This window comes from Panthera leo, chromosome C2 (assembly GCF_018350215.1).
Source record: "Panthera leo isolate Ple1 chromosome C2, P.leo_Ple1_pat1.1, whole genome shotgun sequence".
NCBI lineage: Eukaryota > Metazoa > Chordata > Mammalia > Carnivora > Felidae > Panthera > Panthera leo.
The window spans coordinates 76,031,116-76,044,427 of NC_056687.1; the positions used below are offsets into that span (position 1 = coordinate 76,031,116).

Consider the following 13,312-nt stretch of genomic DNA (forward strand, 5'->3'; position numbering starts at 1 on the left):
TAGAGAATCCAAATGATTTTGCAGAGAATATTTATTGCGCATTTCTTCACGTGTTATGAGTAATAGTATTTTTCTATTCTGTTCATTTTATATTTATTATTATTATTATTATCATAAGAACTTGCAAATGGTTACTTTGAACCTAGGCAGTTTTACAAGCAGTATTTAAATAAAACATGTAAGTATGTGCATTATATAATGGCCTATAATAAAAAGTGCGAAGTAGAATAAGTGAGTTGGAGGGAAAACATTTTTTATTGAATAAATTACATGATCCCAAAGTGTTATTTTTTCATCTTGAACAAAATTTGTCCACAACCTATGAATGAATGATTGTTATTGGTGTAAAATTGTCATGCATTATATGTTAGCTAATTATGTGGAAAAAACTTGATTTTGAAAGAGGGCAAAGTTTTAGGAAAGTAATATTTGTCATTTTACTTAATCTTTGCCACATTTTTACCCTTCTATAGCTTTTTTATTAACAAATAACATACATGGGGCACATGGGTGGCACAGTTAGGCGACCGACTTTGGCTCAGGTCACAATCTCACGGTTCGTGGGTTTGAGCCCCGCATTGGGCTCTGTGCTGACAGCCTGCTTCAGATTCTGTCTCCCTCTCTCTCTGCCCCTCCTCTGCTCACACACTGTCAATCTCTCTCTCTCTGTCAAAAATAAACATTTAAAAAATCAAAAAAGAAAACAAATAACATACATGGAGAGTGTGCAAATTATAACAGAGCTCAATTAATTTCCTAAAGTGAACACACTCATGTAACCAGCTCCCAGACCAAGAGGTAGGCCATTCCCGACATCCCAGAGTCCTCCCTTTCCTTCATTCCAGTAACTACCCTCGCTGAACACTATCCTGTGTTCTATCACAATACATTAGTTTCACCTGCTTTTGAGCTTTATGTAAATAGAATCATACAGTGTGTGTAGCAGTTATTTTTGTTTGGCTTCTTTTGCTCCACATTATGATGATGAGAATCATCCATATGACTGCTTACAGTTGTATTTTGTTTATTCTCACTGTTTTGTAGTATTTTGTGATTATCTGAATGTACTACATATCCATTCTGCTATTGATGGCCATTTGGGTTGTTTTCATTTGGGGACTATTATAAATAGTGTTTCTATGAGCATTCTTGTATATGTCTTCTGGGAGAGAGAGAGAGAGCAAGAGAGAGAGGGGTTTCATTGGTGTATAAATCCAGGAATAGAATTACTGGATCATAGGATATACTTATATTTACAAACACTGCCCAGTTTCCAAAATGTGTTTTTTTTTTACCAATTTATTCTCCTATCATTTATGTATAAGAAGTCCACGTGTTCCACATCTTTGTCAACACTTGGCATTATCTATCTTTTTATTTCAGTTGTGTTTGAATATAACCCATGCTGGATTTTTTTCCAGCTTTTTTGAGGTACAATTGACAATTGAGAATGTATATAAGATTGTGAGATATTCAAGACAAGTAAGCTAATTAACATATCCATCACTTTGCATAACGTCTGTCTTCTTTCTTTCTTTCTTTCTTTCTTTCTTTCTTTCTTTCTTTCTTTCTGTGTGTGGTTCTAACACTACTTTATGGTCCAACAACCAGTCCTACTAGGGAATATATCCAAAGGAAATGAAATCAGGATCTTCAAGAAATATCTATGTATCCATCTTCATTTTAGCATTTTTCACAATAGCCAAGTTAGGGAAACAACCTTAGTATCTGTTGGTGGTTGACAGGTAAAGAAAACTGGCACTAATACATATATAGCAGGATGTTACTCAGCCTTAAAAAAAAATCCTGCCATTTGCAAAATCATAGATGAAGCTGGTGGACATTAAATTAAGTGAAATAAACTATATTCAAAAAGATAAGCTCTGCTTAATCTTATGTGTGGAATTTTGTGTTTGTTTTTTTTTTATTTTTTTAAATACGAAATTTATTGTCAAATTGGTTTCCATACAACACCCAGTGCTCATCCCAACAAGTGCCCTCCTCAATACCCATCACCCACCCTACCCTCCCTCCCACTCCCCATCAACCCTCAGTTTATTCTCAGTTTTTAAGAGTCTCTTATGTTTTGGCTCCCTCCCTTTCTAACCTCTTTTTTTTTCCCCTTCCTCTCCCCCATGATGTTCTGCTAAGTTTCTCAGGATCCACATAAGAGTGAAAGCATATGGTATCTGTCTTTCTCTGTATGACTTATTTCACTTAGCATAACACGCTCCAGTTCCATCCACATTGCTACAAAAGGCCATATTTCATTCTTTCTCATTGCCATGTAGTATTCCATTGTGTGTATAAACCACAACTTTTGTATCCATTCATCAGTTGATGGACATTTAGGCTCTTTCCACAATTTGGCTATTGTTGAAAGTGCTGCTATAAACATTGGGGTACAAATGCCCCTATGCATCAGCACTCCTGTATCCCTTGGGTAAATTCCTAGCAGTGCTATTGCTGGGTCATAGGGTAGATCTATTTTTAATTTTTTGAGGAACCTTCACACTGTTTTCCAGAGTGGCTGTACCAGTTTGCATTCCCACCAACAGTGCAAGAGGGTTCCCGTTTCTCCATATCCTCTCCAGCATCTATAGTCTCCTTGTTCATTTTAGCCTATATGTGGAATTTTGAATAAACTTGTAGAAGCAGAAAGTATAATCATGGATACAGGGGCTAGGAAGAGAAATGGGGACATGTTGGTCAAGGGGTTCAAAATTTTAGTTATACAAGATGAATAAGTTCTGGAGAGCTAATGTACAACCATGTGACTCAAGTCAACAATATTGTTTTCTATAGTTGAAATTTACTAAAAATGCACATCTTAAGTGTCTTTACCAAATGTTTTAATATGATAATTATTGCCCCACTTTATTCATGGTAAAACAAAGATATATCAGGGCGCCTGGGTAGCTCAGGCGGTTGAGCGTCCGACTTCGGATCAGGTCATGATCTCACAGTCCGTAAGTTCGACCCCCACGTCAGGCCCTGTGCTGACAGCTCGGAGCCTGGATCCTGCTTCTGATTCTGTGTCTCCCTCTCTCTCTGCGCCTCCCCCACTCATGCTCTGTCTCTCTCACTCTCAAAAATGAATAAATGTTACAAAAAATTAAAAAAAAACACAAAGATTTATCAAAATTAAGTGGTATGCCCAAGACCATACAACTAGAGAAACAGAGTCAATACTGTCATTCAATTCTGTTTTATCACACAGTCTTTTCTGTTTCCTTAGAATATTTTTCTTTAATTCAACAAGAATAAATTGAATGCTGAATATGCTGGGCTTCATAATAAGCATTGATGAGGAACATGGTTTTGGAGCAAAGCTCAGAATGTCTAGGATAGGAACAAGAAAAAACACAATACAAGAGGCAAAGTGCATTAAATACTACAAAAAAAAAAGCAATTCTATAAGAAACTAAATGAGGGAAAGTTCACAATTACCTATAATGACTGAGAAAAGCGTTTGTCATGGTTCAATTGGATAGAGAAATAGAACAACCTGAGGAAAGTACAATTTGAGGACAGGAAAGTATGGGCATGTCAAGGAATTTGGATATGATAAAAACACAATTGGCAATTATAGCCAACCATGAAAAAAATATAACATTTTAACCATCAAATATCCTCAGTTTCTGTCTCCTTGTTCCTCATGGTATTTATATATAAAGGAGGTGAGAGGGGCCATTCAAATGAAGGTGAGAGGGGCCAAGGCTGGCACAGTTATAGGCTGACCGAGGAGGAAAGGCCTCATCCTGGGCAATGGCAGATGCTAAGACTGGAGGGGAGAAGCCTGAATCTGTGTAGGGTATCAATGCAGAGAGAAGAGTAAGGAAGAAATTCAGTATTGAAGAGGGATCAAGGTAGAGTATGAAACTATGAGATTGGGGATCAGAGAGAGAAATTGTATAGAGAATAGGTAAGAATCAAATGAAGTGGGGAGAGACTGAAAGGAATCCTGAACGGTTGGCCTGGGTTTAAGTGGTGTTCCAACATTCCTTGTCATCTGGATTGAAATGGGCAGGTATTCTTAATTTTCTAGGACAAGGCAAGAGTGAATAGGCATTTGGAATGTGAAATAGAATTGGTCACATAGTGGCTTGTACAATGCTAGAACAAAAACATCAGTTGTTTTTCGTTGCAAATTCTACTAAAAGAATGAGTGATCAAAAGTAATTTTGGGACCCTATCAAAGGTCATATTCATATTCCAGTGAAATCCAGGTCAGCTGAAGTTGAATACACTTAAGATTTGGAAAGATTTTTTTAACTTTTTTTGTTTGTTTGTTTTTGTAGGATTTGGAAAAGTTCTGTATAATAAATGTGGAAAATAAACATAAAAATAAAGCATTCCACATATCTATATACATGATGCACATGTGGAGATGTTTCTACTTCATCAACAAATATTTTTACAAGTCTTGCTATGTACCTACATTGAACTGATTGCTCAGGATAATAGATATGAACACAATTTATGAGATGCAATATGACTGTTTAATCTTTCAAAGATGGAAAAAATCCTCCTTTTTATACTTGTTCATTGCTCTGCTTTAATTAGATGCACTGGATTAAGGTAATCCAGGATTTTATCACCTTTAGCTCTGAAGTCTATTCGTCTCCACTACACATTAGATTTATTGTCGTTGTGAACCCACTTGCTTTTTAACCTCAGATCCTCTTCTGAATGTCTGTGACTGCCCGAGTGTTTGCTGAAAGCTTTAGCTAATGTTTTTAAAGTTTATTTGTTTATTTATTTTGAGAGAGACAGCAAGTGGGAGAGGGGAAGAGAGAGGGGGACAGAGGATCTGAAGCGGGCTCTGTGTTGACAGCAGAGAGCGTGAGGCAGGGCTTGAACTCACAAACTTTGAAATCATGACCTGAGCCAATGTTAGACACTTAACAGACGCCCCTAGATATTTTTTTTAAACAAGTATGTATGTGTAATTTGTTTTAGTATGGTGGAAGTAATATATGCAGAATAAAGCTTAACTTACAGCCTAGGGCCCTGGATGCTGCAGCAGATATAAACTTCTGTGACAAAAACACAGAATTAAGTGTCTAGTTACATGATTGATTGTATTTTTCTTGCTATAAATAAAAACTGAAGAAGAATAATGAGTTGGAATTTTTGTAAATTCTGAAAGCTTACAACATGCTTCCACATTCTTCGTCTTACTTTCCATAAAATAATTTATAGTTGCACATGTAAAATTCAAAGATTAATCACTTACCTAAAGTCTCACATCGAGTAGGTATGGATCCAGAAGCAAAATTCTGATTTTCTTATTCTAACTAGCTGGACATTTAATTTCTCATTACACAATTGGGGCACCTGGGTGGTTGGGTAAGTTAAGTGTCTGATTCTTGATTTTGGCTCAGATCATGATCTCACAGTTTGTTGGATGGGGCCCTGTATCAGGCTCTGCACTGAAAGTGTGGAACCTGCTTGGGATTCTCTCTCTGCCTCTCTGCCCCTCTCCCTCTCACACTCTCTGTCTCTCTGTCTCTCTCTCACTCTCTCAAAATAAATAAACTTAAAAAAAACTAAAAGAATGATAATAGCAACTGTATTGTAAATTTTTAAATGTACAACTTCGTATTTATGTTGAAATTATATAGTGTAAAAGTTGCACTTAGAATGATTGTCCAAGTTTGCTCAGTGTTCTTGTTTCCCTCACTATTTCTAGAAGTGCCTACACTAAGCTTCTGACATTTTTTTCCACCTGAAATGTTTTGCCCTAGCCAGATATTAGTTGCCTTATTTCTGAACTCTGACTCTGTAGCCTCCTTGGAATGACATTAAATGGGGTACTCCACTTGACTTTCCGTTTCTTTTTTTTAATGTTTATTTTTGAGAGAGAGAGATAGAGGGAGAGAGAGAGAGGGAGAGAGCACGAGAGGGGTAGGTGCAGAAAGAGAGATGCACACAGAATTTGAAGCAGGCTCCAGGCTCTGAGCTGTCAACATAGAGCCCGAAATCGGGCTCGAACTCTTGAACTGTGAGATCATGACCTGAGCCAAAGTCGGATGCTTAACCAACTGATCCACCCCGGCACCCCGACTTTTCACCTCTCATTCGGACCTGAGTGCTGTGTCTGGGATCCCCCTTCACCAGCTCAGAAGTTCAAGACCCAGTCCCTGCCTAATGCTATTCCTGGCTCATGTTCCTGCCCAATATCCTGGACTTTTACTGTTTCAAGAACAGACTTTAAACAATTACAAAACCAAACAGAAACCTCATAGTTCATCATTTACTCAATCAAACTGTTATTTTTAATCATGTATACAAGACAATGGAGTAATTATCTTTGATGGAAGTGGGTTTTATGAGGTTGTATGATGGCTAGTCTCAAATCAGCAGCCATCACTACTATCTAATCTAATATCAAGATATTTCCATCTCCCCCCAAAAAAGACAAAAACAAAACAAAAACAAACATACAAAATTCCTCTCTTCTCATTTACCTGACCCCCAGCTCTTGGCAACCAGTTATCTAATTTTTTTGTGTCTGGACTTGCCTATTCTGGATATTTGATATAAATAGAATCATACAATATATGGCCTGTTCTGTCAGCTTCTTCCACCTAGCATAATGTTTTTGAGGTTCATCCATATTGTCACATGAATCAGTACTCCACTCTTTTTTGTGGCTGAATAATATCCCATTGTATGGATGTACCACATCCTGTTTATCCATTCATTCATTGATAGATATTTGAGTTGCTTCCACATTATGCATAATGCTGCTGTGAAGATCTGTGTACCCGTTTCTGTGTAGACGTGAGTGTCCATCTCTCCTAGATATGTACCTACAAGTAGAATGGCTGGATCATATGGTGACTGCATGCTTAACTTTTTTGCAGACCTGCCAAACTGATTTCCGCAGCTGCTGCATTGTTTGCATCCCCACCAGCAGTAGATGAGGGCTGTAGTTTCCTCACATCCTCACCAGTACTTTTTATGATCCATCTTTTTTATTACAGCCATTGTAGCAGATGTGAAGTGGTCTTTAGTCTTTCGTTTCTCTGATTCTTAAGCCAGTACGTTTACTTAAAATTGAGAGTGTCCTATGGCATTATAGTGTTATTATCAATATAGTATAAATAGATATGCATATAAATATTATAAATATGTCAATAATATATATTATCTATCTATATTATGTATGTGTAGATTACACATATACACATACATAATGTTTACAACCACCTTTCCATTCCCCTTCCCATCTTTGTAGTCTCACTTTTTTGCTCTGTAATTTTAGAACCACTTTAAATTAAGAAAGCGTCTTAACCATTGTCTTTTTTGTCACTGAAGGCCTTCACCAGCACCCATCGACAAGTCATTGTAGTTTTCTGCAAAGGAAGCTAAGGGACTAGTCTGTATCACCTAGAAGGACATGATTTCACGCAGCTTTAGTCCCACATATACCTCAGTCACTTAACTACAGGTGTAACTGCATGAAACCATTGGGGCCTTACACTTAAAGGGTTACAAGGAGGAGATTCTTCCAGCACATCACAAAGGCAGCAGGGATGATTGTGAATCTGTTTTGCATATAGGATTCTTATTTACATATAGCTAAAGAAGATGTTATCACAATTGTTTTTCTTCTGCTTATATTAGAAGGGGAGGAATTTCTTCTCTCCATGGAATATACTTTGTCCATTTGACATGTTAGGATTTGATTTTATTGTATTGGTTATAAAATTTCATTGTAAGTCACTAAACAAGACTCGGGCAGAAAAGGTGATTTTGAGAGGCAGCGATTCTAAAAGCAATAAATGTGAGTTCTGGCATTGGTGCAGTAATTTTTTTTTTTGGTGTAACTCTGAATTAATCATATAACCTTTTGGCTATATCACTTACTAATGATGAAGTTGAAATAGAAGATATTTAAGATTCCATCTTGAATTCAACTTTTATTCTATGTTTCACTGAAGATCACACAGTGTAGTGGTAATATTTTTTTTCTACTGCTTATCTCTGGGTGTTTTGTTTTTATACCTGAAATTTCAACTACTAAATTTAAAAAATGTTACAGAGAAATGAAAGGGAAAGTTACTAACATTAAGCAAAGAGGTAGTGTACTGGTGATTTAATGCAACAAGTTTTGACTGCATAGTAACTTTGTGTACATATAAGGTGGTCCCTTCAGAAACATCTATGAGCCTGCGGGTGCTGTGGTTGTGTTTGATTTTGATTCCCAGAGATACATTTTATATGATAAGGATCACTAAAATGTGCAATAGTCATTCTCTTAAATTTATAAAAGATTTTACTGGCACCAGATCTGGGCACAGCTTTGAATGATGTTAGCCCAATGGGTGATTCAAACCTGAATAGTTGTCTTCTGTGAAGGAAAGTTTGTCTAGAAAGGAAATCTTGGGATGCCTGGGTGGCGTGGTTGGTTAAGTGTCTAACTCTTGATTTCAGCTCAGGTCATGATCTCAGGGTTGTGAGATCAAGCCCCACATCAGGCTCTGTGCTGACAGCACAAAGCCTGTTTGGGATTCTCTCTCTCAAAATAAATAAACTTTCTAAAAATTTTTTTAAAAAGAAAGGAAATCTTGCCTCTTGATTTTGTATGATGAATCTTTATAACCAAGTGCTATCAGAAATTATGTGCTATTGCCTCTGATTTGTTCTTAACAGAGAACCTATATTTCAGGTTCATTGCATTTAAGCATATGCTAGTTAACTTTTTAAATCCGTCCTCTCTTTTGTATCTCCTTTTCTTCTGCAGGATGTTTTCACTCCAGAATGCAAATTTAAAGAATCTGTATTTGAAAACTACTATGTGATTTATTCTTCTACACTGTATCGTCAGCAGGAATCAGGCCGAGCATGGTTTCTAGGACTCAATAAAGAAGGTCAAATTATGAAGGGAAACAGAGTGAAGAAAACCAAGCCTTCATCACATTTTGTACCAAAACCTATTGAAGGTATGAAATGAACTTCTTTTCTTTTTAGACCCTGATCTGTGTGTTGATGACAATTTGGTTCCTTATCCCTTGCTCAGTGTAGTTTGCTTGGAATGCAACAGATCCAAAGTTTCAGAAAACACAGTGGTACCTCTTCCTTAAAAAAAATCTGTTACAAATGCTTGGCATTTATTTTTAAAACTGCTTGACTATAGAAGCTAGAATATTCCTCCAAGTAGAAAAAAAATAGTGCTAGCTACCATTTGGCAGGTAATTTCCTTCTTTGGTGAACACAATGAATCTCAAGCTACATTCTTGAAAAACCAATCATGCTATGATAGTGCTGTAAAGTTTGCAAAAAGCCTTTAGAAATATGTTTGTATCCTAATCTATACATCTTTGTAAACAGATCTAAAAATATGATGTATTAATTTTTCTTTGTATTTTCTAAGGAAAGGAGTGTTCTATTTACTGTGATCAATAAATATTTACAATATTCAATTTTATCCTTCTCAGTTGAGGCTATAACCTCCTTTCTCATGATCATTTAATATACTGTTCATTTATTTCAAATTGGTTCATGGAATAAATAATTTCATGCTAGGTCACCATTTTTGGTGACTTGTTCCTTAGGTAAGATGAGACATACCATTGAGGTAAACACTTTTACTGAATTCAGCCAAGCTTTTTAATACAGCCTAAGAAAATAGCAGTGACCTAGACGTTTACCAATAACATTCCTTTCTAAAAGTCACATTATTAGTCATTAGAAGAATTAGTTCAGCCTTCTTGTCTGAGAAAATGAGGAAACTGAGGCAGTGCATTGCAATTCTGTAACTTAGCCAGGCTTTCAATGCCCTATCTACAAGATATGGTCAGGTCAAGCAGTGTAGGGTCACAATGTCTGCTGCATAGTACCTATGACTGTAACAGTCAACAAACATTTGTTCAATCGATACTGTGTTCAAAGCACTGGGGGAAAATGTCCCTGGTCCTGCTCAAAACTCTTCTCACACTTTGTACTTTTAACTACACAAAACAGAACTTTCCTTCTTATACTCCTTTTTCACTGTTTGGGGACACGTGTAGTTTTTTTGCCCTCCCCTCCCCACAAGATTCATCCCCTCATGTGCCTGAAAATGCCTATTAGTCTTCATAAAGAATGAATTCAAGAGTCACCACTTCTGTGAGAGCCTCTCTCCTGAAGTAAAATTAAATATTTTGTCACTTTATCATTGTACACAATTCTCTCCTTTAGAAATGACCACATTATATTAAATTCACCTGTTTGCCACACTGTCTCCTTTTATCCATGGTTAGACCATTTTTTGAATGCATAGAATATGTTTTATTTTTTTCCCTCATATATCCTTGTTTCTTGTACAATATCTTGCATATCATAGAGAGATCTCCAATAATCTGTTGTTAATTGAGTCAGTGAACACAGGAATGAACAGAAGAATAGGTAAGTATAAAGACAAAGAAGAACTATATGCTCCAGATAACCTTCTAATTCTTAGAGATATGGAATATGTTTACTAATTGTAATAGTGTAATGTAAAAAGTGATGTATTACATGTTGCCAGAAATGATATTGGGATTAGGAAAAAGAGCTGTCACTTCCACCAAAAAAAAAAAAAGATACTGAAAAGCTGATTACTTAAATGAACTTCAAGGCTGGCCAGGTTCAGACCATTAGATGAGAGGTAGAGATCAGGCAGACAAAAACACTTCAGGTTCAGCATGAGTGAACTATGAAAGGTTTTGTATCATTTTTTTTAATTGGAGTATAATCATACATGTTGTATTCATTTAAGGTGTACAATATAATGATTCAACAATTCTATTAATTTCTCAGAGCTCATTAGGATAAATGTACTCTTAATCCCCTTTATATATTTCGCCTGTTCCCCTACTCACCTTCCCGTGTTACATCATTTTTATTTGTACATTTAAATTGATTTTTTTTTGTTATAGGAACACATGAGCACATGCTCATTAACAATTTTCAGAAAAACCAGGAAACTGTAAAGCAAAGGAAAAAATCTACGTGTTTTATTTATTCCTTTTATGGATAATGCTTTTCATACTGACCCCCCAAAAAAGAAAAAAAAACCCACACCTATTACATGCCCTACTAATCATGACTGCTATCTGCACTTTGGCTGCTCAAGCTTCTTGAGACTGTATGATGATGTACACATTTCTAAGAGTAATGTATACAATGACCACATTTCTAGTCCCAGAGATGCCTAAATTCTATATGTATTGCTTCATTTCAGTACAGATATAGGAAGAGACAACTAGACATTCCTGTTCACCTTAGAATTAGATTTGGCTGTGTACAATGCAAAACGCATGGTAAGAGCAGTTTAATCATCCAGAGTTTTATTGTGATAAACCAAATCAAGAAACCTGCTGTCCAGGGCCAGTTCTGTGGCTTCCCAATTGTTAGGGACCTCAGCTATGTCCAGCTCTGAGCACCACCTTCCTTAGGATGTTGCACAGTTATGCCCTGCACCGTCAACACGACCGTGCAATGGGCCTGGATCTACTCTTATACCCATGATCCAACCAGCATATGCATTCTAATAAGAGGGAAGGAGAAGGATGTAAAAGGCAGAGGCATTACCCTGTGCCAGTGTTCTCTTCAGCAAGGTCCCCATTAGCTGCCATGTGATACCTACCTCCCACACACCACAGCTCAGTCAGGTTGTCATACTTAAGTGCAGACAAGCTAAGAATACTATATCTTCTGGATGGCTACATACCAAATAAATATTCTGTTATTTTGAGAGAATACCAGAAGGGGATTGGGACAGTTAGAGTCTCTGTTTCAGCCTGCCATCATCTTAACTTGAGAATAACCCTGATTTCCTAATTTTCTTATTGAGAGATTTTGGTTGTTTTCTTTTTATTTTTCTTATTTGTGGATATTTTAGAATGATCTTCATTTTGTTCTGAGAAAAAAAAATAAAGTCCGTTTTAAATCAGATTCACTAATACTTGGATTTACTTCCAAGGCTCTTGGTCCCTTTTGATCGTGGGAATGAAAACCTAGGTGTGAAGTATATGGAAGATAATGAGAATCACTTTCAAAGATGGAAACAAGAATGTAATTTCTTTCAGCACAAAGACCTTTTAATTCCCTACAAATGTCTTTGCCTTTTGTCTTAGAAAGCAAGGTCCACTTTTTTGAACAGATTAGCTAACTGTTCTATAAATGCTTACTTTGTACAGGTATTGTGCTAAACATTTCTCAGTTATTGCCTCTTTTATTTTTCATTCCATTTCCATGAAGTGGATTCTAATATCATCCCCATTTTACAAATGTGGAAAATGAAGCACAGAAACATTAAGTAATTTGTCCCATATTGAGTGGCTTGTAAGTGACAGAGGCAGAGTCCAAGCCAAGGCATTCTGACTCCAGCAAGCAAGCGCTACATCTCTGTGAAGATGGATGAAATTGCTTACAGTCTGAAGTCTGAAATGGAACCTCAGCATAGCATAAGACCCTGGCAAATGCTTTTGGATAAATGTATTCCATTCGCTTCTCTCCTTTTTTAATCGAGAATATACTTGCTGCTTAGAAATAAAAGCCTTTTCAGATTCATGGAGCTCTTCATGTTCTAAATATTGTTGACAGACACATGAAATTGATCAGTTCTCCCATACCTAGTTTGGTTTTTATTTTAAATTGTAGTTATTTATTTTGAGTGAGACAGAGAAAGAGCAAGCGGGGGAGGGGCAGAGAGGAGGAGAGACAGAATCCCAAGCAGGCTCTGAGCTGTCAGCACAGAGCTGGACACAGAGCTGGAACTCACAAACTGAGATCATGACCTGAGCCGAGATCAAGAGTGGGATGCGTAATTGACCAAGCCACACAGGTGCCACCCATACCTCGTTTGTAATTTGATACCATTGTTACGATGCAAAAATAACGCTTTCCCAATGATTCTTCATGCAGCTGTGCTTTATAATATCAAATGATATAATTATGTAATAACCATTATTATCAAAGATATGTACAACGGAGGTTTTGTTAGGCATCAAGAACTGTGCAGTGAGAACTTCTTTCTCCTCACTAGGATCCCCAAACTGTTCATGCCACCACTTTATTACTACGATTACTAGTCTTACTGCATCTATGTGCAATTTATCGTTTGCTAGGCAGGTTGTATATGTTACATTCATTAAACCTCACAACAGCTTTATGTTATTACCCTCATTTTATAGATGAAGAAACTAATATTTCAATAACGAAGTTAGTGAGCCCTGTCCAATCACAGGGCTAGATAAATACAGAACTGAGACTGCAGTCTAGGAAGCCCACTGTCAAAACCTATACATCTATTCCCTGTACTCTACTGCCCTTTAAT

At 36.7% G+C, this 13,312-nt stretch overlaps 1 protein-coding gene across 2 annotated transcripts in view; it reads left to right on the forward strand.

Annotated features, from left to right (window-relative positions):
* FGF12 (fibroblast growth factor 12) overlaps positions 1–13,312 on the forward strand; it is a 261,257-nt gene that overhangs the window by 232,880 nt on the left and 15,065 nt on the right. For both annotated transcript variants that reach the window (XM_042955264.1, XM_042955263.1), the window contains exon 4: positions 8,756–8,954. In XM_042955264.1, coding sequence (XP_042811198.1) covers positions 8,756–8,954 — 199 coding nt within the window. The remainder of the gene's footprint in view (positions 1–8,755; positions 8,955–13,312) is intronic.